Raw genomic sequence first — 27,519 nt, forward strand, 5'->3', positions numbered from 1 at the left:
CTGCTGACCACAATTGAAATATAATACTTAATAACTAGTAGTACAAATATGTCAAATTGGTACTTGTTTAAAAATATATGATTCAATAAATATGAAGTATTTACATAATAATACGTTCCGAAATGGTGGTAGTGTCATTACAAGTTAAAAGAATTTAAAAAAAAACTATTGAAATGAAATTTGCCTTGATTTGTCTAAGGTACTATTTAAAAAAAATCAAGTTACATTTTTAATTAATTGCGGGTATTATTACCGGTATAAGAACATTTTAAAAATTGCATATATGTGATGGAAAATTTCAGAATCTTTTTGCAATTGAGTCAATGCTAAATAAAATATACGGTTATGTAATAAAAAGTAATTTTTAAAGGCTTCTCATGATTCTTATTGGTATCTACTCAAACCACAACATTACTCCATATAAATTTTCACCCTCAAGTTATCAAATGACCCGAACCATATTTCTATTTACTTTTCCAAGGGATTTGCACATAAGAACAATAACTCCAATTTCCAAAACATCGTATCCTCTCCCACCTACATTGACAAAAAAATACTAAGACATCTATAGCCTTCGTAGCTCCACGTGCCACAGATAGGCCCAGCGGCCCAGACTGCCGTGGAGACACGTGTCCGACCATGCGAGGTGAGTGCTATCTGCTTGTGAGCATGCTCCGTTCTGGGTTGTCTGTGTGCAAAGGAAGTGATTACCCGATTTTTCGGGAGTTTTTTGGGGAATTTTGAAAATGCATTCTGAGAGTTGGGTGTAATGTATATTTATGTAGTATTACCTGGTATCTGGTGTGTAAACCATTGCAGAAAAATTAACATGAAGATAAAAATTAATATAAGGTCAAAATTACATTTGGTAACGGGAATTAACACAGCAATGTTAACGAACTGGTATATTAAAATCTCAATACCTAATATGTAAGCGACCAACATACCTATTAGTGTCGACAAATGTAAACATACATCCTAGCATCAATAAATTTATGGAAAAGCAGATCAAAATTAAGATGATTGGGCGCGGTGGTTAACCTAGTATTGTCCAAATATTAAAAAGAGAAATTTAACATGAGACCTTCTACTATTTATTAAGGAAGAGATGTATATCTTATGATTAATAAAGTTATCAGAATCACTATATTCGCAGACTTAGAAGGAATAGGTACCTACTGTAAATTTCTAGTATAATATAAGTATAATGGTGTAATTATTTGCACCAGAATACGTTCTACGTAGAGCTTCTAAGTTAAGATAAAAAGAACCTGGTTCATAACAATAAGAATCCGATTGATATCGGAAAATTCACTACCTTTAATATTTGTTTGCACATTTTCAATAAAAGTGGGGTAAAATTCTAAGGTAATGGTAACGCATTTTGTGATACGTCAATACTGTAGTGCTATCTCTCTCTAATCGACGAGCGCCGAGGACGCTACGAGTTCACATTCGATTTTCAAACAAACCATTCGACGACTGTTATTAACCCGGTGAGCACGCGCCACGCGGTGCCCGAATTTGTTTTTACCAGTGCTAAGTGAAACCATTGTGGCTAACAACATGTGTGAGAAACGGACCAGAAAAATCAAAAAAGGTATGTTGTGTTTTTTGAGATTATGCGTATACTTACTTTCCTTTTCGTTGAGTCATTTATAGAAAAGAATTAGAAAGTTAGTTTTATGCAGATTTAGGTGTACTGTGTCCGTCTGATTTTGTTGTTTTCGCTTGAAATTATAAACGTTATTATTTTTTAATATTTAGGCTATTGTAAAATTACGTCTACCTTTTTTATACCTGTTTTTTTATGTATTATGTATACTAAAATTCTCTGTGCATACTTATTACATCACATAGTTACGCCCTAACTATAAGTGTATATTAACTTATTTTCTTAATATGTTTGACAATACTATAAACATAAAAACTCTTAAATTGTTAACGGATAAGTATTAACCAAAATAAACATCCAAATAAGTATAAAAAAAAAGCTTCTCACTACGCTACAGCTTTGATTACGAAGTAGATGTAAGATATAATTTATTATAACTGACCTACCACAACATCGTGATAATCTTCAAGGTTACGAGCAAAAATATAAAACTAGCTCATTGACATAATGATGCCAGTGTTCCTCTATTTATATGTAAAAAATATAATTCTGCACGGCAAAGCAATTTTAAATTACTACGGAATGTGAAACGAAACTTAATGTTTATTCTTTTTTCAAAACAATTATTTTATGAATCATTGGATAATAATAATGTATTATGAAACAACTTCTAAAAGTTACTTATAAAGTTTTTAGGTTTTGAATTGAATATAAATAAAAGACTTCGATACGAATAAACTATTTTCGTCTCAAAGCTACCTAATTAATAATCATTTATTTACCTTCACAAACAAAAGCGTGCACGCACTGTTGTATTCCGGTTTAAAGGACATCGTAGTCTCTTTTCAACTGCAATAAAAAAGACACCAAAAGTGTAAGTTATTTAAAGTAAAGATAGTTAAAATAAAGCAATACCTATCTGTCCCGCATAACCAGCAAAAACAAATAAACTAAACAAGTCACTTTACAATTGACAGTTTCTATAACTACTTATAGCCACAAGGCAAAGGAATCTAAAATCGAAATCTAAAATCTAATCTTCAATCACCTACTTCTCTTAATCAACTCAACCTACCTAAAAGTTAAATTAATAAGCTAATAGGTATGCTAACAGAATTTTGACTTGCAATTGCGACGTATGAACATTTTTTACATTTCGATATCACTGTAAGCCTAATAAAACATTGTTTTGTAGAGCGATTCTTACGCCATCTATTAATCGAGGGATAGAACATGTATCAAAGGAAAGCTTCATCTCTATAACATTAGTAAAAGAGTACGGCCTGTCTCACAAACTCTAGTCGAAGCTATTCGAAAGACAGTAATATGTTTAAGAGTTTATACTTGAAGGAAAGACACACGTAAGACTAGGCAGTATGGTCGAAAGACTAAAGCCTGTCCTCTAAGAAGGAATAAAAAAAAAATCAATGTGTCACATAAGTAAGCCGACCAAATACAAAAGTCACTCTGTAATCTACTCCCAAAGAAATGATAATAAAATGAATACCCTCTACATTAGTGGTGTAATACAATAACTAACAAATATAATTTACATAGTCTCATTTGGAAAGACTAACCCGTTATAGTGGGGAAATAGCCCTAATTTATAGTATTAATGACAATAGAAAATGGTACAGTACTCACAGTACAGCCATTTTTTTTATGAATTGTCATGGATACCTGTCTTTCAGCCGGTTAATGATACTATAATCTATATATATAAAAAAAAGTCGTTTTAGTTACACTATTTATAACTCAAGAACGGCTGAATCGATTTGGCTGAAAATTGCTGGGGAGGTAGCTTAAAACTTGGAGATGGACATAGGATACTTTTTACTATCATATAAATCTGAAGAGTTTGTTTGTTTGAACGCGCTAATCTCAGGAACTACTAGTCCGAACTGAAAAAATATTTTAGTGTTGGATAGCCCACTTATCGCAGAAGGCTATAGGTTATATATCGTCACGCTATGATAAAAAGGAGCGGAGCAGCACGTGGGCGAAGCCGCGAGCAAAAGCTAGTATAATATATATTACATTATTGTTCAGTACCATCAAGATGTTTTCAGTAACATTTGCATCTTGTCATTGATCGATGATTATAGATGACATGATCTAATTCATCTCGTGTAAGGTTTTAAAGGCTTCTATGACATCAAACCCATAAAACATACAAAAAATTACCTTATTTCTAAATTTATTAATATTTTTAATAATGCAACATGGAAAGTAATAAATACATACATTATAGCTAATAGAGTCATATACTCGTAACGCGAAACATAATTTCTTAAAATTAATGTTAATAGATTTCATGCGGATTGGAATATATAAATAATCCATCAATAAATCAGTCTAAAAACGGAAGTTTATTCTTAAATAATTTAATAATAAATATTTAAAGAATGCTTTAAACTAAATATATGTATGTAGACACGATCGATAGCGTCATCTATCTATTTTAAGAATCTGATTTAAATATCCCATAATTTCCTATGGGAGCAAATTAAAAGGTTTAAAAGTATCTTAAGTGTTTCGATCATGGTCTATCCAAGTGCCAAATTTCATCCAAATCCATTAAGCTTTTTTTTACTTCTATCAAACATTCAAACACACACAAACTTAAGCATTTATATTAGATAGATTAGATTTTGACTTACCTGTATATAGCATCACTTCCTCTATTATGTCAGTTGTTGTGTTGAGAAATAGAAAAATAATTATAGCGGAAAACGGAAGCTAGATTTCTCCGCAACGCTCTGCCGTGGTATGCGAATTGCTAACAAGGTGTTTTTATTATTCTCAGAATGATATATGGCGTAGAATCAGGCCAGTTGTAGTCCCAATTTATTTTCGAAAAGTTAATTCCTATCAGGATTTTCAAATATGGGCATAATTCTTAAATTAACTTAATTAAGTTCTTAATTAAAAATACGGAAGTATGTGAAAATGTTTGGATGTTTGTAAAAAGTAAAAGCCGAAACAGCTAAACGGATTTGAATGAAATTTGGCACACCATGTCCTGAATTACCACATAGGCTAGTTTTTATCCCGCTTACTTGATCTCATGAAAAATAATAATAAAAATCCACATCACGCTTTTATACTCGAAAAGGTAGGCAGAGGTCCAATAGAGGCACCCACTTTTCGCCAACAATGTTTCGTACCGCGATGTAAAAGAGGCAAACCTGCCGCCATATCAGGGACAAATCCGAGACGCAGCGCTGAGAGTAAGCAGAAAAAAATTAATGCAGGCCTCGTGAACAAAACACATTAGACCTATTAGGATTTTATAAATTACAACTGTTCTCAGACCCGCCCGCGTCGTAATCTTTTTCCACAATAAACGTCAAGCATACAGTTGTTGGGGACAGAAATACTAGCTACATACAAGCAAACAGTTGTCGGGGACAGAAATACTAGCTAAGATTCTATCGATTAGTTAATTTCTATCATAATATGATGTAAAAAAAACACAAACTTTACATTATGATAGGTAAATAGCACAATTTAACTACAAGCGGCTCCGCCCTCAAATTTTTCCGAAATCAATATTTTCTCGGGGCAAAAAGTAGCCTATAGCACACAGAAGGAATATAGCTGCCTATTAGTGATTTTATTACTTTAGTTCCTGAGATTAGCGCGTTCAAAAAAGCTGTTCAGCTTTATACTTTATAGATTTCGGCCCATATCTTACCTCTTAACTATTTCAGTCCTTTAGAAATACAGTTCTAACAAATGTTCCACATATGCCTCCACGCCGTCATCTCCCACTTTATAGCTGATATTAGAAATCATGATTTGCTATGTTCTGTTATGTTTACATATGGATTGAGTTCACACGACCTAGCCAAAGTGTAGTCACGTGTCTCAATTTTGGGTTCGCGAGGGGTCTCAGAGGAAATTGATCATTTTGTCATTTATATTGTTCAGCCAAACTGATTGTCCCAAATGTTTCTTACATCTGTACATATAAAACAAAATTTCCTTTTGTCTGTCTGTTTATTATCCAGTTTCTCAAAACCTAATGAACGGATTTTTATGACATTCGGTATGGAGATAGTTTAAGACCCTGGAAAGGTTATAGGCTACTTTCTATCCCAGGAAAATATAAAGCGGGACTTTTATCCCGAAAACTTCACGCGGGCGAAGCCGCGAGCAATAGTTAGTGTGGTATCGATTTGAGTTTGTGAAAGGTGCCGAATGGATTTAAATTAGACTTAGCACATAGATTGATGAAATCCTTTATTAATTGCGCCCAATCTTTTGTTTCGACAAAAAATTACAAGGCGGTTTTAGTTCCACAAAATATTTCCACGCATGCGGACCACAAGCAAAACATAATAAATAATTACAAGAAGCTGTAGAAAAACAGACATAATTGTAGCGACCGTTGAGATATAATGTTTCTCATGCCTACACTACACTAACCATCATGTGTAGTGTGCAGTTTTTATGCAAAAAAATCTCAACAACTAATTTAAAAAAAGAATGCATATTGTATTAGTAAGAATAATTTCTGTACATTCGGAACATCTATCTCTATTATTTATACATTGCAATATGTAAAATAGCAGTGTCTAATTTGATATACATCACGATTTGAATTTAAAATAGAAAATCAATATTAATTTGTATTTATACACGTGTGCATTTTGACATATCCACGTACAGCCATCGATATGTATGCGTAATAGCTATAATATGTCGTTTCCTCGATTTATTTCACCAGATATATTGTATGTGGTAAATAAGGAAAGAAAACCGTTTCGAATATAAATACTCTCTCACACTCTGAACATAAAATCACTTTTTAAACTTCAAAAAATTAGGTTTTGTATTCATTAGGCATATTATAACCTGTCCACTCACAACTGTCTAATATTATTAATATCGTAATTACCTAAATATTAATATTATTACGTGAACTTCAACGTATAAGTTAATGCGTAATTCCATACTTCCTCATAGCGGCGTTCCAAATTTAAAATATCCTATTTGTAATATATATACATAGGTATTTAGGACTATAGGTACTCATTCTATATTTAAAAAACCGAGGTCACGTTTTTAAAAAAGTTGCACGCATGAAACATGTTTAAAGTGTCTATAAAATGATCTCGTAATCACGAAAATAGCTCGTGTACTGAAGCAAACAACACATTGCCTCCTATAATGTATGTATATTTTAATGTCGAGTTAAAATATAATAAGATTATACAATGCGAATTAAATTTTGCACTAATGTAAATGACCTTATACTTTCTTTGATTCCATAAATTCTACCAATTTAAATACCAATGAAAAAAATAAAAATCCTTTGAAACATTGAAATATTGCAACATTTATAAAACATTATGCGCGTGCATTTATGTATATTTCTACCACAGATAAAATAGTACAGAGGCTAGACAGATTAAAAAATGCAGTTCCTTTACAAACGCAATGAAAAGAAAATCAATACGCTATAATATAAGAATATTTGTAATAAATAATGTCTACACACTCTATAATAGGGAACGCCCGTTTTCAATAGTGGGAAAGCATATAATATGAACTATAAAGCTCATACTATTTTATTTTAGAGAAAATTAAATAAAAATAACGTACATAATATTGTTTTATTGTACAATGCGCGATCAGCGGCAGGAAAGGTTCGTCGACCCGCGGCCGCTTACGTCACAGCTCAGTCTCACGCGGTTTTGCGTCTCTTTGTTCTTTCGCAACACCGTTACATGGTGTAAATACTTGGGACAAATACATGTGATTTATAATCCAAATGCACTAACTGTGCTTGGTCCGTCAGAACTTTTGTTCCCGCAGAGAAGAAATATAAAAAACATTTTGTTAGTTTTTTGTTAGTCATACGTTCTTATAAGAATAAAACCACTAAATGATAAACATTAAATTACTCATATTTTTTTTTTAAATAAAATGCAAAGGATTGTAAAACGTAGATATGTTTGTAGTCACGTAGGCTCTGAATAACTACATTCGTTATCTTACAAACAAGTTTGTTATTGTATTGAATGTAAACTGGTTTCATCCGTAATTGGACTCTGAAACGCATTTAAACGTATTAATTTTATACTACGACGTCAAAACACGTATAAAGAAGGAAATAAAAGAGAAAAACGTAGATAGCTCTAATGGCGAAGCTTGGATAGCCGGCGATAGCCTAGTTGGGTGTGGAACGGACTGCCGAGACGAATGTCCGCAGGTTCAAATCCCAAGGGCACACACCTCTGCTTTTCTAAATCATGTGTGCATTCTTTGTGAATTTATCGTTCGCTTTAACGGTGAAGGAAAACATCGTGAGGAAACCTGCACATCTGAGAAGTTCTCTATAGGAATTTCGAAGGTGTGTGAAGTCTACCAAACCGCACTAGGCCAGCGTGGTGGACTAAGGCCTAATCCCTCTCAGTAGTAGAGGAGGCCCGTGCTCAGCAGTGGGCAAGTATATAATACAGGGCTGATATTATTTTTTATTATTCTAATGGCGAAAGGTAAATTTTTCCGAATGATAACCCGACACAACATATAGATACTAATATGCATGACTGCAGTCTAGATCATTCTAATGATAATTAGATTCTACATAAAGGAAAGCCGGTAGGAATCAGCTTATATGGACCCTCCGCCACTGGATTAATCTCCTTTAATTATACCGGTGGTGTATAAGTCGCTGTTTCCCCAAAACATTATGTAGTCCATGAATACAATGCAAAATACAAAAAAAGACATGGCGTCATGGAGTAAACATCCCATCATAGAAAAGTCTTACTTCGCTGGTTATTGTATTTTTTTATTTTGCTTTCTAAATACTACAGAAAAGTCTATATCACAACCAACTGTTTCGAGAAAACAAATGAATTCTACCGTACATACTTGTCCAAATAATAAAAGCTTATCGCTTGATACTAGAGGTATTGAACTCTACCGTGTCAATAAAAAATAAGCGGCTTACAGACCTAACATAGGAATGTTAATATTTGGGTATTTTTTTTTATTCAGTTCGAAGACACATCAAACTGTCAGTAGTTAAACCTTGAAAAAAAATCCCTTCGCATTTATAATATTGATTTAGATAATTATTATTATAAAAATCTATATATAAAACAAAGTCCCCTTTTCTATCTGTCTGTATGTTATCGATTTTCTCAAAATCTACAGAACGGATTTTTATGAAATTATGTATGTAGATAGTTTAAAACCTTGGGAAGGTTATAGGCTATTTTCTATCCCGGGAAAATATGTATAGGGACTTTTATCCCGGAAAACTACACGCGGGCCAAGCCGCGAGCAAAAGCTAGTCGTCTCATAAAATGTTGTTCTAGGCAACTATGAAATCTTAAAATGTAAGTGCTTATTAAATAAAGTAATCTTGTAAACTCGACTGCGAAGGTAAACACGATAATCGACCTACATGATTATCAGTACATTGTTTAGACTGTTCAGATGATAGGTTTACCACACCTCAATGTGTTTGCCTACAATCAAGACAAAACGGACCTTACCTTATGGATACTCCTTGCTAAAAAATGGCCGTAAATGTTAAAGTGTGTTAAGTTTCAACAACCAGCAATAAAATTGTCATATTTATATCTATAAAGATTACATAAAGCTGAGGAGTTTGTTTGAACGCCCTAATCTCAGTAACTACCGGTTCGAATTGAAAAATTATTTTAGTGTTGGATAGCCCATTTATCGAAGAAGATTATATGGCAACACCTTATGTCCAATAGGAGCGGAACATCAATAAAAAAAAGATGCAAAACCGGAGAAAATTTAACTTAGGTATAGAGCATTTTACAAGTTTTTAAACTAAGACAACCTCATTTTATTGACTGAATTTCGTTGGTCTGGTCTGGTATAATTGTATCTCATCTGGGTTGTATATATTTCCGATATATATCGGATAAAAATATCATCAAGACGAAAAAATATATGCCTCAAATTCGTTTTACATCTCTAATATTGTGACGCAATACACTTATGACGTCACAACACGTAAATTAGAGCGAGGATAATATACGCCTCGCCTACCAGGATAGCCATGGGTCATGAGCGTGGATGATAAATTATTGAAAACAAATCATCGCTAAATATAATAGAGTCCGTTTTAGCATAACATACACACCCGTTGGCCTTGTCAAGCCCGCCTTGTCCCTTATATTGTGCAATACCTCACAGCTAATTGCAATGTGTACTCACTTGATAATTATATTATATAATTACTTATTAACTTTTTTATGAAAATAGGTACTATAAGGTAGAGGCGCAAAAGTCATTAGTCAAAGTATTTTTTTAACAACGTTCTACGACTTGTCAAAGGTAACACAAAAATATTTTTATAGCTACGTCTAGTATGTATTAGGTGAAGGTCCTAAATATTTAAATATGTACTAAATTTTCCATCCCTGTGGAAAAATAAAACTATACAAGGTGTAGGTCGGAATTACCAAAAGTCGAAATAATTATCAAATTCATTTATATCATCAAACTAGCTTTTGCTCGCGACTTCGCCAGCGGGAAAGAGTTTGTGGGAATTTTTTTTCCGACTTACTTGATATGTATTGTTATATTATGACCAAATTACACAAAATCATTATAAATTGTAGCCTATGTGTTATTCTGATGTATAACCAATATTACTTACTGTAAAGTTTCATCCAAATCCGTTCAGTAGTTTTTACGTGAAAGAGGAACAAACATACATACATCCTCACAAACTTTCGCATTTATAATATTGGTAGGTTTAATAGGGTGTTTAGAAATACTCTCATAGTAAGCACGACATTATTTATAAACAAATTCATATACCCCATAAAAAAACATATTTTTTATGATATGTCTCCCATTACCGACCTATACACATTCTATAAAATAAGCAAGTTTAATATCAATAAAGCTAATTCATTCACTACTGTATCTATTTTTAGACATGTTTGTGTCAGTATTGTAAGTCGTATATGCCTTAGACTAATAAACTCTTAGTCACTGAGATAAATGAGTGGGTTTTTGTTACACAGCTCTAATGATCCATAATTATGACGTAATAAAGTATTTTATAATATGTGTTAAATGACACATTATCAATGCTTATATAATAAAATAAAATTTTAATGTAAGGTATAATAGTTGGAACTACTGAGTCGTATTTTTTACTTATTTTTTTATTGCTTTGAATGACGAGACGAGCTTACCCTTCGCTTGATGGTAAGCGATACGATAAACAGCAGAAACACCATTCAACACCTTGAATTACAAAATATTGTTTAGTATTCCACTGCGCTCGCCATCCTGAGACATGAGTTGTTAAGTCTTATTAAGTCCAGTAGTTACACTGGCCACTATGTTTTTCAAACCGGAACACAACAGTGACTACACACTGCTACAGAGTCAGTATAGTTTACATTTAACTCCACCTAAACTTAACATTACGTAACATATTTGAATTTTATATGAAATTTCGGTATTTAAAAAATACTGAGCATAATACCTATTACCAATATTCATATTAAAGCTTACAGATCACTCAACGATAGATAGTATATCGACAAGCACTGAAATATCATGAAAAACTGAAAGTGTTGTAGGAACTCGACGTAGGTACGCAGCTAACTAGGTTATCCAGGCCGCGCGCTAACGATTTCCAATAAATGGGCGTACGTATCATGGTAGCTTCTTATATTCTGATATAATATTTTTTATATTTTCCTTTATCTTGTAAATTTCCTTTACTTATAAAATCAATATAAAATGTTCTGCACTACAGTTTTTTTCCTATAAAATTCTTGAGGATATTTTGTCTATCATCATGTTAAAATAGTGTTGAGTATTTATGAGTTATTGTCATAATGATATTGGTCGTACATACAGGGTCTGCAAAAAGGCTAAAATTTAAGCTCATAAAGCATGTGAAAGTATAAGCATAAGATTAAATCTTCGGTATGATTAAACGAGATATTTTCTTTTCTAGAAAAAATATTTATGAGATAAAAATGACGGCCAAGACATCTGTTAAATAAACGCACTTAAGGTGGTAGCTCAAGGTTCATTTTCATACATTTTGTTTCGGCTTTAATCTGGGTAACTAAACAAGTATTGGCAAGTAAAGAATTTAAATTCACGTCTAGTTAGTGATTAGTTCTCGCAGTTGAAAGAAAAATGTAAAAATAATTAATAATCATGGATATTTCTGCCTTTAAAATTTCGTCATATTAAATTTTAAAGGCCGAAATATCCATGATTATTAATTATTTTTACGTTTTTCTTTCAACTGCGAGAACTAATCACTAACTAGACGTGAATTTAAATTCTTTACTTGCCAATACTTGTTTAGTTACCCAGATTAAAGCCGAAACAAAATGTATGAAAATGGACCTTGAGCTACCACCTTAAAGAATACAAAAATAATTGATACTAAAGGACTCGTAAAATGAACAATAAAATTTAAAAAAGGAATCCAAAATGGCGGCTGTATGCTGCACTATATTGCAACCGGTAAAATCGAGCCGTTTTCGCACCGGCCGCGTCACGTGGCATTTACACGAGCACCACTTGTTTTTGTTGGCGGATTTTTTACAACACCCGCAACGTAACGTGACTACTATATAATTATTGTTCAAATTTCTTAACAATGTTTAATGTATCACCAAATCTCTTTTCTTGAATGCTTCAGCCACCACGTGTATCTTTTGTGAGAATATTAACTTAAATACAATAAGAAAATGAATTAAACATGTCACGTTACATTTAAAATTTGATACAAAATTAAAGCCAAAATCTATAATCAATTTCACTTATGTACTCTGGATAGACAATCGACGCGTGTTAACATTATTAAAATTACACAATAGCATTTATAATTTCAAAATATAAATATTTTAATTCAAATCTCCTTCCCACATTTTAGGTAGGTATTTTATAAACATTGTAAGATTTGAATGTAAACAAACAATTTTCCCGCAGAAAAAACTTTATTGTTCTATCGTTACGTAATGTTTACGTATCGTCAGACACTACGTGGCCTTACGTCAATCGAGACCCGTTGTAAAATGACGATTCCGCGATATCACGACGCTATTGCGCGTTCTATATTTAAATCCGACTGACTCAGATAAAAGTTATTATAATAATAAGCATTGGCCTTTCCTTTTTATTAATCGTAATATGTTGAATTATTATGATTTACCTGGATCATACAAAATTTTGGTTGAATTTAAGCGCAATGATATAGCGTCTGGAATACAGATGAAAATATAACTTACTTATTACCTCGCAAACAACATATTGTAGTACCTCTGAACTAGAAAACGACTACTTAGACGAAACTAGGAAAACTTATAAATAAACCCAATTATGGAAATAAATAATATTTTTATTATTAATCAGTAGTCTATTAAATACATAGGCGTAGATACCGCTGTATTGATATTATAGGGCACCGAAACTTCAAAGGCCTCTCTTAGCCCATACCTACATTTAACTTAAGCCCAAATATTCTAGCCCCGAAGATCCACAATCAAAATTATGATATAGAGTCAATTTATGGCAAACTACGCCACTGGTTAAATATTAAAATACTTGTGGACTATATATCTTTCACATAAACGTTTACACAAAAGGATGTTCTGATAAACAAAGTAGGTCGCTATAGATAGCTTCTACTTTAGCTTTAATATATCCGACATCCCACGCTCCTATCGGCCTTTATTTCATAGCAATTGCACACTGCGTAGGTGAAGGCTTATATTACTAGTATCTTGAATAACAAAATAGGCATATACACAGGCTGAGTTTAATTGAGTAAACTTCACGGAGAAAACACGTAACAAATCATGAATGCACTCTAATTGTGTTTGAGTGAGCCAAATTGGCGTACCGCTCTGATATCTATATGAAATAACATTAATATAAGCTACAATTTAGTTAACTAGAAAAGTATTGAGAATAAAGTATGATTAATGTTATTTAGTGTTGCAGTTCGAATTAGCCTTATTATTTGTTTGTTTGATTGTTAATTTCGACTTTTAGGACTACCTCGTCGTCGTAGTTATGTTGCGTGCGCGGTACATCGTTCTAAAGTCTCGGGTTAAAATCTAGACAAGATGACATTGGGTTCTGCTTCATGATAGCCCGGAGTCTGAAATTTGTGCTTGATATGACGATAAGCTCCTTCCCTATTCCATCATTGACGGAACACACTAGGCGGAAAGTGGATTCCCTTGCTGCACCTCTTCCTACCCCTCCAGGGATAAAGGCGTGTATTTATTTTGATTCTTAAGAAATATTATTAAATTTATCGGTTGTTTAAAATTCTGTTTCTCATCTTTCCAGGGTCACAACTGACTCGTCTGCGGGAAGCGAGACGTCTACAAAGACTACAGCGTCTCACGTCACCGGTCACGAGCGAGGAGGCCGCCCCCGCCCCTTGTCCTCAGCCTGTCGACAAAGCTGTACAAAACCGCGTCATCCTCGAATTGGCGTGGAAGACCGTCGCACTCATGCATAAGAACAGACTGATCCAACAAAAGATAATCGCCTTGCAAAAGGAAACTTCAGAATTCATCGCAGCTGTGATGAACCATCCAGAAAACAGGAAAAGGTATATGGAACACATGCGAATGTATGGACTTAGGCCAGAGCCAGAAATGCAAGAGTCCGCTGACGACGATTCGTTAAAAATGGAACCCGAAGCCTAAGCTGAGCGGAACGAATGAGTGAATGTGTGAACAATCGTGTTTATTTAATTTGGCACATGTGAGTTTATTTGGACGTGACCACGTGACTTAATTTTGGTTATTCTCGTTGTGTTGGTGTTCAATGCGAGGAACGAGGGCTTACGAGTGCCGCCTAAAATGATTTGCGAAATTATTCTCATTTTAGCATTGGTTTGCAAAGTTTTATAATTGTTGATGAGTTTCTATTTGTTGTCTATGTATGTACGTATGGACTGATACTATTTCTTTGAAGTTGTGAATTACCAAACTGTTTTTACCAACTGCTGTTCGTATCAATGTGTGTAAATTGTTTAAATGTTATTCATGAACATATATCCAATTCACTAAACCATTGTAGAATAACTACCGACAAAAGATCTTAGAGTTGTTAAGAAAAGCACTTTATTAAACACATATTTATGTTAAGCCAATGTGTCAGGCTACAATATTTAAAAAATAAGGCATCGCTTACTCGACTTGTTTTTTTTCTGCCAGCAATAATGATTAAAATTCAGTGTCTTAAGTAAAAATGTTGTGGCTAATGTATAAATATTTCTTGTTTTAGTATTAAGGTATTAAGAGGTTGTATTATAAGAGGCTGTTAATGTTTCTAAGCTAGAAATCTTTGTACCATTTGTAGTAATATGTGTTTGTATATTTTCCCTTTGTTTCATTAAGATTGACAACTATTTATTGAGTTAAAATTTGTTTTAAGTAGCCAGCGCGTGCCCCACAAAAATCGTTATTGCGTAAAAATAATTATTTTATTAATTTAATCAAATAAAATAATTAATGTTGCCATGTAAAAGATTTTATTGAGATCGATGATAAACCAACAAAATATATTTAATGGTACGAAGATAAAGGAATGGTTTTAAAATACTCTTATAATTTAAGTTAGTTCTTAGAGTATTAAAATTATGTTTTTGTTAAGCACTGTTCACATGATGGTGGTTAGGGATGCGCAATTCGCCACTTTGATTTAGTTATAAGCAATTTACATCTGCATCACTTTGTAAATCATTTTTCCTTCTATAAATTCAACATCACATTAAAGACGCAAAACTTCTGCCGTGTGAACGTAGTCTTAATGTAGATTGCATTTAATACACCTAACTTAGTTTACCAATTATGCACAGATATACCAATCACTGTGTTCATTTATAACTTACGTAGTCATTACTTATTTGCAGTATATTGATCACAAAACAACTTAAATATTGTCGGAGCGCCTAATTCCGTCTACGCGGGTAAATCCGTCTGTGCAATTACGGGCGTTCCAATTAAAGGACAATTTTGAAAGGCGTATAAAATATTTAGGAGTTTTTGACTCTTCAACCTATCCGGCTATCAAAGCTGTCCTTCAAGTAGACCGTAATTTCAGATAGACGGATATGCCCCAGTAGACGGAATAGGACGCCCTATAAGTATTAAAAGTCAATGTTATGATAATTTATAAGTCTGGCCTTTATTTAGCTTCAATTTATAACTAAAATGTTGTTATTGTTGTTATGTATTTGATTATGTAAAAAAATGTGAGCCGTTAAAGGATTATTAAAAATCTTAACCTGCATTGTAAATTTTCTTTCGCAAAGTAATCTAAATGTCTATGTAAAGTTATGTTAAAGACTATGTAAAAGTTGTATGTTTAAATATAAAACATATACTTACGCTTAAGAAATCTTAGCTTTTGTGGTTTATAAGGAGTTAAGTCGCTCTTAAAAATACACTAGTCTGTCCTGAATAAATTTGTTTCTTTTGATACCTTTACCTTTTCACGTGAACTTCGACAACCAGATATCAAACAAAGGATTATATCCGTTTTTAATTAATTATAATTATTTTTTTAAATTTTTTTATTCTTCCTTAGAGGACAGGCTGTAGTCTTACGACCATACTGCCTAGTGTTACGTATTTCTTTACTTCAAATTTAAATTCTTAACATATTGTCTTTCGTAAGTTTAATTATTAAAGTCACATGATAATTATTTTATCTAAATGACAAGACGAGTAAAGGAATTTAAGCGTAACAGCCGACATAAACAGTACGAGCCGAAATTAAAATTACCTACCTATACTTAAGAATTAGTATTCTATTATGTGGCACTGATATTGTATTTCGAGAATAAGGATTACGGGAAAATACAAGCAGGGTCTAAACTGTAACTACCTAATTAGCTTATTGTAGTTAAACTGAAAGTAAAGAAAACTGATTTCTTTTATCAAAAATACCTACCTATCTTTTGTTTAATGAAAGATAGAACAAATTCAAAACTACCAAAAAGCTTTACTATAGAATCCCGTTAACTATATAATTAATTAGAAAAGATACTGATTATAATAACATAAGCTATTATAGGTGGTATAAGGTATATATATTTATAGGCGTAGTTAGAGGTTGGGAAGGGAAGGGGTGGTCATTTTTTTCGTTTTCGCAAGCTGCCGGCTCTGGACATAATCCCTAGCTAGTAGCTACATAAATTATTAATAGTTCTTGAGTAAAATTCAATATTACCATGATCGAATACCTTTATTACACATCATAACACACGAAATTCGTGTTCTTTATTATTTCTACTTTAATAATCTTAACAGTAGGTACCTAAATAGCTTCTAGTGCATTTTTAATTCAATGTAAGAATTAGGACATTATCAATTTTTTTAATACGCCATCATACCATAACCCATAATACGTTGGCGCGCCATCTATGATAAATAAAACGGATTATGAGGCAGTCGAATCTAAAATGTACTGCCATCTACCGTCGAGTAGTCTGATTAATATTTTTTTTATAATTCCCTATTCCTAATATTATAGTAATATTATTCAACGATTTCTATAAGCTATTCTACTTTGGTAAAAAATGCGTTCTGTATAAATTATATTTATTAAATAAGATGTAACAATAAACATTATTATTTTAGCGCACCAATAAGTCTATTTCTGAACTGCACTAAAATAAAACATTTTCGTTGTGACAGTTTCTAATTCCTACACGTAATCTGTCAAGTTATGTTTTGACAGATAACAGATTGGAAGGTTTGACAATAAATTTGTGCTACAGCAGTTGAACTGTATTGAGTATTCATGATTTATTGTTATATTTTAATTTAAATAACTCACAATGAAAGGTTTAATTCAGAGAGTAACAAACGCTAAAGTCACTGGTATGCATACATTTTATTATTCATAATATATTATAGGTTAACTAAGAAAAGTTTTTTTTGCATATTACTAATTATTTTAAAATAAGTAGAGCTATAGATTTTAATTAGATGACATAAATTTAGTAATGATAATAATAATTATGATATAATATTGTATTCTCTATTATGACTTATATAAAAAAAAAAGATTGTTAGTATTTATTTACTTAGCTATTTTAATTTCCAGCAATTTATAAATTATCTATATAAGTTAATTGTAAATTCCTGCAGGATATTTGTGTATTGTATCTGTAAAAAATAATATTTATGTAAGAATATTTAGGAACTTCGATATTAATAACAGATTTTTTAAAAATCGATTTTCAGTGAATAAAATGGCTGTATCTCATAATACTAATATTATGTTACAGTAAACGGTGAAGTAATAAGCAGTATTGAACAAGGACTCTGTGTATTAATTGGTATATCAAGCAATGACACCAAGAAGGACATGGAATACATGTGCGTACTATTCTTTAACATTTTGTTTTATATCAATTTAAGTTTTTTTAAGGAATAATATTCAAGTTCACATTTGTAATGGTTTTCAGTATTTAATTAATTTCAATTGCATGGTATTTCATAAAATTTTGCAATTAATGACTTTTATCATTGTCAATAGTTCATGATTTCAGAATTAAAATTAATATGCAGGATATATAAATACTGCTCAAATTTTTTATACTTCCTGATTGCTTTATGCAAACAACCATATATGCATAACTACACTAATTCTGTCACAAATTAACATACTTAAAAAGCATCATGTGATCATGTCATACGAGTTATGTAACTAATAACCCCTTACAGCTATATTTCACATTTATTGTTTTATCAAAATTACAGTGCCCGTAAGATCTTGAGTATACGAATTTTTGATGATGGTGCAGGAAAGAAATGGAACAAAAGTGTTGTAGATAAAGATTACGAAATTCTGTGTGTTAGTCAATTTACACTGTACAATACTTGGAAGGTGAGTTTAAGGTTTTATTAAAAGTCATATAATATTATTACTAAAATTAAAGACATTATGATTAAAATTAAATCCAAGTTTTGATTTAGACTATGAATTTAAAACTAAGTAATATTTATGTTTCAGGGTAACAAACCTGACTTCCATCATGCAATGCCTGGTGATAGTTCAAAAGAGTTTTATGAAAACTTTTTGCAAATATTAAAAGATGCATATAAGCCAGAAAAAATAAAAGGTATTTATGGTTTAAAATACTATATATTCAATATTCTTGTACAGGGTAATTTTAACATTGCATTACTGAATGAAACCACATACATGTTTCCTTGAAAATAACACTTTACAATAAGTTACTCAAACCGTATATTTAAAATAAAAAAGAATAAATTTCGATCATAATAAATATCAATAAATAGTTACTAATTTTACGCGTCCTAATGCCATTACCACTACTCTAAGAGCATTCGCCGCAGAGGCAACATCTTACTCCCATTCAAATATACACTTACGCACCTGCTATAAGCCAATCACTAAAAAAATTCAAAATGATAACAAAATTAGAAGCGTAAAGCCTAACGAAATGACGAAATAACCCTGTACACCTACTGAATAACACCATAAAATGAAATAACTGCAATAAATTATTTATGGACCCTTTTCGACTACGCGCCATCTATTGTCGAATAGTTATACTATATATTATTTTATACACTATTTATTCGCCACAAAAAAAAATAGAATTCTTAGAGTCATATTTTTTTCTACAATATTACATTTTCTACTTTCAATAATTACTTAAGGCCCTCTACCGAGAAAAGAGTCTGGAACATTCGTTCTACACATTTACGACACTCGAGTTAGGGGGGATTTTACGAAAATTTCTTATAAAATTATTCTTATATTTATTTCGGAATAAACTACCAAAATGTTCTAAATTATATATCCAATTATAAATTGTCTATCTAATAGTGTTGGTTGCAAATTAAAATAATATGTACGTTAGGAGCATATGCAGAGAATCAACAATGTATATGGCATTTTCAATCTAAAATGAATGAAACATTATCCACATTATAAAAAAAATTAAACAACCACAATAATGGTGAGTTCCTTCGTGGCGTAGTTGTACGACTGCATTCCTGAGGTGTTGGGTTCGATGCCCGAGTCAGACAAAGTGATATCGTTTGTACTCAGTAGTCAGTATCAGCCCGGGTCTAGAATTTGTGCCAGATATGGCGATAGGCCTGCCCTCTGTCATATGATGGGACGGAATACGCACGGCGAAAAGTGGGTGCACCAGTTGGGTCTCTATCCCTTCGGGAATAAAATGCGTTAGTGTGTGTTTTAGCCTGCAAAATAAAGTATTTTTTTTGTGTATGTGTTACTTATAAATTGAAAATAAATAGCTTCTAAAAATAAAGTTAGCGTACCGGTTTGCGAGTAACATGGCCTTAACTGCTTCGTAACATAAAATGTTTTATGTTTGTTCTCTATGTATTATTCTTATTTTGCCACATACTGAGGTTATTAAAAAGAGTACAAATTACTGTAATATCGTAATATAGGTAAAGAAATTTCAAAAAATTCCCCACTTCTTGTAAAATACTATAAGATAGTGTCTACCAACTTTCTCTGGTATTAGATAGCAAGTAAGGCACCAATATTTTTTTAATATTTATATTATAATTACACCTTCACAATGTCTTTTGTGACGAAGTTGCTTCCGGTATCATTTGGTGAACAAAAAAGGGCGACATTACTATTCTGTTATACGTCGGTAGGTGCGTCAATCATTCCTTGACATATTTGAGTTACACTATCCCTAGCATCAAACCCAGTAGTCATTTTGCAGATCCTAGACAAAAAATGTATATAAAATTTCTGATATGGATTCTTTGTTATTTGATTTAAACATAATCCAACAGTCAGTGTGTGTATTCTTTGTGAATTATCGCTTGCTTTAACATCGTGTGAGAAATTCTCTATTAGGAATTTTCGAAGGTGTGTGAAGTCTACCAACCCGCATTAGGCCAGCGTGATGGACTAAGGCCTAATCCCTCTCAGTAGTAGAGCAGGCCCGTGCCCAAAAGTGGGACAATATATAATACAGGGCTGATATTATCTAATCAAACTCCTTACAGATGGTCTTTTCGGAGCGTACATGCAAGTCCACATACAAAATGATGGCCCGGTCACACTTGAATTGGAATCGCCCGCGAATCTACCAGAAATCAAGGAGCGAAGGTGCAATTCCAAAAAGGAACAAGAAAATAGTCAAGTAGAAAATAATGTAGACAAATAATTATTTTTAAGTGTAAATAAAGGACATATTTATTACCACAGTCTTTTTTTGTGACTCCGTTATAATTTCTTTGATGCAGTATACAAGACCGATTAATGTCCACCATGAATGTGATTTGCTTGGAGTACTACGCAATTGGGATAAACGATGTAGTCCATTGAAATGTTACATTTTTTAGGCCTTACCTTGCGTTTTTTAGAGGACGCAATTTTATTTTTTAGAAGTGTAGGGGGGGTCAGTGTTAAGCTAAAACCAAGTTTGTGGGGTCGCCACCCTTGTCCCACGGCCGCCATCTTGGTTTGAAATGGTTTTTACGATGTATCTCTTAAACTCTTTATCTAACAAAAAAAAATTATAAACATCTATTGTTGCAAATTAAATTCTCTACAACTTTGGTCTAGTAACTTTTGTCGTGGAACTATAAATAAAAAAAGTTATAAGCGAAAATGTTAAAAATTCAATGTTAAGCAATGTCCATTGCAACGTCATCAAAACGTGTGTTTATAAGGTTCATAATACGTACAACACAAACCCGCGGTTGTCGGCTTGTACGCGAATTACTTGGATCCTGAATCGCTTTGGGACAGATGAAGCAATTGCTTAACATTTTTGCTTATAACTTTTTTATTTATAGTTCTACGACAAAAAGTTACTGGACCAAAGTTGTAGAGAATTTAATTTGCAACAAAAATGTTTATAAATTTTTTTGTCAGATAAATAGTTTAAGAGATACATCGTAAAACCATTTCAACCCAAGATGGCGGCCGTGGGACAAGGGTGGCGACCCCACAAACTTGGCTGTAGCTTTACACTGACCCCCCCTACACTTCTAAAAAATAAAATTGCGTCCTCTAAAAAACGCAACCCCAAATGTAACTTTTCAATGGACTAATGTGCGTAGTGGATTGAATGGGACAATTATATTTGGGCTAATACAACTAGTGAATTGACTCGAATAACTATTGCAGACATTGATGCAATTTTTGTTCAGTTATTTGTATACCTCACTTCAAACGCGTTGTCGGTACTACCATTCTGGAAGTGAGTGAGATGGTGAAATTAATGAATCGAATGTATTAACACGTAAAGACTATTTCGTTACGTACATTTTTTTTGGAAATACTCATTTAATAATATGGGTGTGATTATGCATAACAATTTTGAGCATATAAAACCTTGAAGTATGAAAGAAATAAAAACATCGATAATATTAATAAAAAAAAAACTTTATTTTGAAATAGTGGTTATTATCTATTAACATTGTTACACTTAGGCCAGAGATTATGCGTTACCATGTTAGATATATTAAAACGTTTTTACAAAGATGATATGCCTACGCTAAGTCTAAACATCGTCACCACCTATTCGCGGTTACACTCCTGTGAAAGTATAATACTGGCAATGCGAAGCAATCGTGAAATTCTTAAGCTATCTCTTAAATTATAGCTAGTACCTACGAGCAAAAGAAACAATTCCCCGATTCCCAACCTTGCTCGTATTATACTTCAAAAAGTGCATTCCGTTCTACTGTTAACAGATAATTGAACCAAAATTCAAATCTGTCTTCACATTTTATTACTAAATGAATAGAAATAAACTAAAAAAAAATAAACTTGTATAAAAGACACAAAATAAATGCATTCTATAAACCCTCTGTTTAAATATTATGATATAATGAAATTTAACAAACGATATTAAAGTTTCTTAATTAAATAGTGTCGAAATATTAAAATTAGTTTTAATTTATTTGTATGAATTAGCCCGAGTGCCGCATGATTACTATTTCTATACTGTGAAATATAGATAATATAATCATAATTTTTCCTACGCCCATAGGTGCTTCAACGCCTATACAGACGCACGCCGATTCTTACAGAATTCCAAGACATCACCGATCAAGGCACTATTCGTTTTGGTATATTGCTGATACGTTTCCTCACTCCTAATTCACAATATCATTGGGTTAACATAATCGTACATACATACGTGAAAGAGTACAATTTTTCAAGTTCTTACAATTACACAGCGTTACACTTTGAAATCATAATTTGAATAAATAGACAGTAAGTAGACTTAGTAACGCCCAATATTGTTCACTTATGATTTCAAAGATCGCCAATCTACCGTCTTTACAACAACTATCGAATAATTACTATTATAAAAATATCTATAAATCTATTCTAAATTATTCGAATGAAATTGTTACTGGGACAGGCTAAGGATTTAATTAACAACATATACCCTATTTGATTTTATGGACGTTGCAATTTTACGTGCACGTTGCGTTACTAAAGTTTGCCAATGCCAAAGTTGAACGAAACAGGTAAGTGAAATAAATGCATCGTTGGATGGGAGCACGCTAGAATGGCGCACTTCTGCATGCCGCGTTCCGATTCAAATCCGTACATTATTACCGAAGCGATATAAATATGTGGAGCGCGTCATGCAGAAGTATGAGAGTGTCCGATCCGTGTTAGAGCGTAGCGACGAGTGTGATGGCTGGTCGTCGGCCGCTGGCTAGTCGAGTGTAGTGGTGGGTTCGAGGGTAGAAGTCTACCATAGTCCGGAGGAGTAACCGCCCGGCGGCACGCGGTTGTGCTGGATCATGCTGCTGGTGCCGTTTATTGACGTCACAGTGTTAATCTGGCCGTTCATCGATTTGTAGCCGTCGCCGGTGATCGGGTTGCCTTCTGAAAATCGTCGAAAAGCCACATGTAATTATTATGCTATGATATCAATTTTATAAAGCTACGCCACGAGAAAGATAACTAAGTTACAGCAATAGAAGTTGAACAAGTTTTCGTTAGATCAAAATTTTACGGAAAATATGTTATTTGATTATTTCATTCAGACCACTATTACATATTAATTTCAATATGATAAAAAGTTCTATACTTTATTTTCTTTAATTTTAGTGTAATAGCTGAGCCGATTAAAATAATCCAATCATAAAGTAAACTACCAAATTTTCCAGAATTACATCTACTTAACTTTGAATTCTAATTTAAAGCTTTTTCTCATGCAACGAGACAACAGTATATTTACTTCAATGACTGCATTTGATATTTTTTACCAATTACAAAAAGAAGTAATAAATGTAAAGTAGCAGGTAATTAACTTTTACTGTAAGAGTAGGTACCTAACTAAATTACCTTCTCTAAATGAAGCACAGATAATAAAATGCGCAAAAAATACAATAGTTTATAAGGCAAAGGATCGTGCTGCAGAAGATAAACGTTGACGTCACAATGTTTATGAATTATACAGAATACCTACTTTCCAAATGGCGATCAAATAAGTACAATAACTAAGCACCAACATTGCAATAACAACATCTAACATATCGTTTCTACATCTTCAGCTAAAACAAATGAACATTAATGCAAACAATAAAATTAAGGTGAGTGCTTAATTTAACGACATGAAGGAACGGTTCTGTAGTTCTTTGTAATAGTAAGCGGAATTGCAAAAGATTGTACGGTGCGTAGACTTTCCTTCCTTCAGTCCAAATTGAACACCCACCCATTTCTCTCCGACGAACATAGTCTACATAGTACGTCTTAGATCTGAAGTCTTCTGCATGCCGATTCAAATCAAATAGGTAACCGGGAACGTGTTTGTGGTGTATGGACGGGAAACCGGTCAATGTATGAGGACCAGGAGCGACTTCTGTCTGTAGCGGAGTCAGATCGGGAATGGGCCCATCGCGTTCATACTTAAAGAGTGTTGGTGGAGGATCTATATTGGCTATCAGATAGGGATCAATTGGTCCACCCAATGCTGGCACAGGATCGTATTTGTAATCTGGTTTAGGTCTTTCACCAAGTGCTGACGTCATACCAATGAACGCATAAGGCGGCAAGGGATGATGATAAATTTTACGTTCCGTAGGCTCGAGATAGTGCTGTGCCGGGAAAGGAGGCCAATGTCTGTCAAGCACGAACTGCGGTGAAAGGGAATCGGGATCGATTACCGGATGACTCCGTTCCGGGTCGTCGGTTTTTAATCCGAGCAGTGTGTAGGGAGTCTGTCTAATGTTTAGAGCGGGCTTTGTAGTAGATTCGACGTAATAGTTGGCGGGTGGGGGCGGCCAGACGCGCGTGAAGTATTTGTGTGTCGGTTGAGGGTGTAGGAGGTGGTCGCTCGAGGCCAGGTCGGGATCGTAGGGGGTGTGGTCGGCACCTCGCAGGCTGGCGGCGGGGTGACGGCGTCTCGGCGGCGGTAGTGGGACTCCATCACCCGTCACCGGATTCCTCTTCGGTGGCGAGTACAACGCTGACCATTAGAATAAACCATTTTGATACCAGCTAAACACACTAATATGCAATACTACTTTCTTTTCATATGTTATTTCGATTTTTTGACATTTTTAACAATAACTTCCAAATTCTTATTTTTATAGTGTAATATTTATATCGTGCATACATTCACAGACTGTTATTATATTTGTTATATCACGTATAGTCATTATTGAATCATGCCTCAATCCAAGCAAAGCACGGCTTGATTTTGTTATTCTCATCCGTGATGGTATTGTTACAATGGATAGTCAATTGTTTTAGAGTTTTTACATTGTTATAGATGACGTGTGATAGAAAATCATGTATAGGAAAGCGCATCTTCCTAGCGTGCACGAGTGCCAAATATGTAGAAGAGAGCACAGGTGAGGAACGTCGTAACCGCACGTAGAGCTAATACTAGTGGCTAGAGAGCATCATTATAGATCTGCGTGCTGTGTTACTGTGTACGGAACGTGGAATGGACGGAATGCACAGTTTACTACTTTAATATATTCTCTACTTTCCAATTTCATATCGTGACGTTCACTGAAATGCAACGTTCTCTAACATCTTAAAATGCTAAATCGTTTCAAGAAATTAGTAGTTAAAATTACTTTTTTTTATAAACTTTAGTAACAAGATCACATTATTTTTTTCTTTTAGCATTAGTGACTACGTTGCCTACATCATCAATTTTTAATATCTCATAGACAATCTAAATTTCATGTCTAGTGACAACTGCATCAGCATTAATTTTATTTATATTCCATTCCACGTCACTTGTGACGTCACGTGTGTCCCATCCCAGCGTTACTAGCCGTGCTGATTCGTGCCTACATTTCAATCGACTCACAGTGTTCCGCGGGCCCGTTCTCACCTCGGCTGGGCGTGGAGGTGGCGCTGCCGTTCATCATCTTGGACGGGGAGTGAGATGGACTGCCACCGTTCATCTCGGAGTCGCCGAACTGTATATTGCTGCGGATGGTGTCCGTGATCATCGGCGACACCTGGTTGTTTGCGGCCTGGAAACGTTTTATATGGGAGATCTTTTAAAATATAAAATTTGCATTGAACAAGACTTCAATCAGAAATCAAATCAGAAAGAGATAAGGTACAGGTAGTTAATGTCTAAAGTATAAATTCGTTAATACTTTCGATGCAATCAAAATTTGATCATTTAATGATAAGATGGAAAGTCTCTCGCTCTTAGTAAACGCTACATCTGCATATAATGGTAGCAACACCACTAAGTTGCTACACTAATTAAACTGGAATTCAAACACAAGGTCAACAGTGCTAGCACAATGGTAGTGGCAAGTGAAATTCAAAACCTATTCTTAAATTCTTTCTATTGTAAAACTAAGTAGAACGTAAAAGTTATAAAACATGTGACTAAATTTAAGCACAAATGTAGATCATAAAATAAAAAATAAACCATACAGCATACCTGTCCAAAAAGTCTGGAGTGCGTGTCCCGGGGGCGTGTTGGCGTGTCGCGCACCACTCGCGGGCGCGTCGAGCCGTTCTTCAGCGGGCTGCCGCCGTCCGTCGTGTCGGCGTTGAAGATCTCGCCGATGCAGCTCTTGGGCGCGTTCGGCACTCTGCAACAAATTGTGTTTTTAGTAAAATGTGCAAATTAATTCATCCTTAGTTTTACTATGAAAGTGTGTTTTAGGTTGTTTTTCTTTCTCATAGCACCAAAACGAGTTTGATTTCAAAGCCATAAGTTATAACTTTTAGAATGTTATGGAACAGTCTTACATCATAGCGAAGTGCGAGCAAGTGCTAAAACTATCTGAATACCGAAACTTATGTATGGAGATAATTTTTGAGTTTTATTCATATGGAAAAATATTAAGTAATTTACTTTGATATTTAACAAAAATAAATCATAGTAATTACATATTTAATGTATTTTAGTGCTTAAGTATTGTTAATAATTAGTGTTCTGTATTATGCCTTTATGCCTGCCGGTAACGGCAGGGCAGGGGGTGCGAAGAATCCCCGGGCTACGATAGGCCGCCCATCTCAACTGACCCTGGCAACCTACAACGGCAGAAGTCTTCGGCTTGATGAACATCTCGCACAGTTGGAGACGGAGCTAGAGAACATAAGGTGGCATGTCCTAGGGTTGTGTGAAGTCCGTAGAGAGGGAGAGGACTCTATCACCTTAGACTCGGGCCACCTTATATACTACCGCGAAGGCGATAGGATATCCCAGGGTGGCGTAGGCTTTCTCGTCAATAGAGCCCTCACTAACAACGTTGAAGAAATTTCCAGTGTGTCGACCAGGGTAGCTTATATGGTTCTTCGGTTATCTAAACGATATACCATGAAGATCATACAGGTCTACGCACCGACTTCGACACATTCGGACGACGACGTGGAGGATATGTACGAGGACATATCAAAAGCCT

The 27,519-nt window shown here is 33.8% G+C and overlaps 3 protein-coding genes across 8 annotated transcripts in view; 2 read left to right on the top strand and 1 right to left on the bottom strand.

Moving 5' to 3' along the window:
* Nucleotides 1-1,447: 1,447 nt before the first annotated feature.
* On the top strand, nucleotides 1,448-16,084 carry LOC115454310. The gene is made up of 2 exons (XM_037447321.1): nucleotides 1,448-1,600; nucleotides 13,958-16,084. The coding sequence occupies exons 1-2, from the start codon at nucleotides 1,567-1,569 to the stop codon at nucleotides 14,320-14,322; spliced, it is 399 nt and encodes a 132-aa protein (XP_037303218.1). The 5' UTR covers nucleotides 1,448-1,566; the 3' UTR covers nucleotides 14,323-16,084.
* A 1,260-nt stretch (nucleotides 16,085-17,344) lies between these two features.
* On the top strand, nucleotides 17,345-20,857 carry LOC119192037 (D-aminoacyl-tRNA deacylase 1). The gene is made up of 5 exons (XM_037445889.1): nucleotides 17,345-17,508; nucleotides 17,919-18,009; nucleotides 18,394-18,520; nucleotides 18,647-18,755; nucleotides 20,662-20,857. Exons 1-5 carry the CDS (start codon nucleotides 17,466-17,468, stop codon nucleotides 20,820-20,822), a joined length of 531 nt encoding a protein of 176 aa, XP_037301786.1. The 5' UTR covers nucleotides 17,345-17,465; the 3' UTR covers nucleotides 20,823-20,857.
* Nucleotides 20,858-22,027: 1,170 nt separating this feature from the next.
* The window catches only part of LOC115453773 (microtubule-associated protein Jupiter), a 138,893-nt gene continuing 133,401 nt past the window's right edge, over nucleotides 22,028-27,519 (bottom strand). For 3 of the 6 annotated variants that reach the window (XM_037445908.1, XM_037445894.1, XM_037445904.1), the window contains 4 exons: nucleotides 26,550-26,703; nucleotides 25,956-26,124; nucleotides 25,005-25,097; nucleotides 22,028-23,512 (listed from right to left, as the gene is read on the bottom strand). In XM_037445908.1, the coding sequence (XP_037301805.1) occupies nucleotides 23,376-23,512; nucleotides 25,005-25,097; nucleotides 25,956-26,124; nucleotides 26,550-26,703 (553 nt within the window). In that variant the 3' untranslated portion in view covers nucleotides 22,028-23,375. The remainder of the gene's footprint in view (nucleotides 23,513-25,004; nucleotides 25,098-25,955; nucleotides 26,125-26,549; nucleotides 26,704-27,519) is intronic. The other 3 variants (XM_037445915.1, XM_037445919.1, XM_037445900.1) reach the window with 2 other exon arrangements.

The sequence above is a fragment of the Manduca sexta genome, chromosome 6, assembly GCF_014839805.1.
Source record: "Manduca sexta isolate Smith_Timp_Sample1 chromosome 6, JHU_Msex_v1.0, whole genome shotgun sequence".
Classification (NCBI taxonomy): domain Eukaryota; kingdom Metazoa; phylum Arthropoda; class Insecta; order Lepidoptera; family Sphingidae; genus Manduca; species Manduca sexta.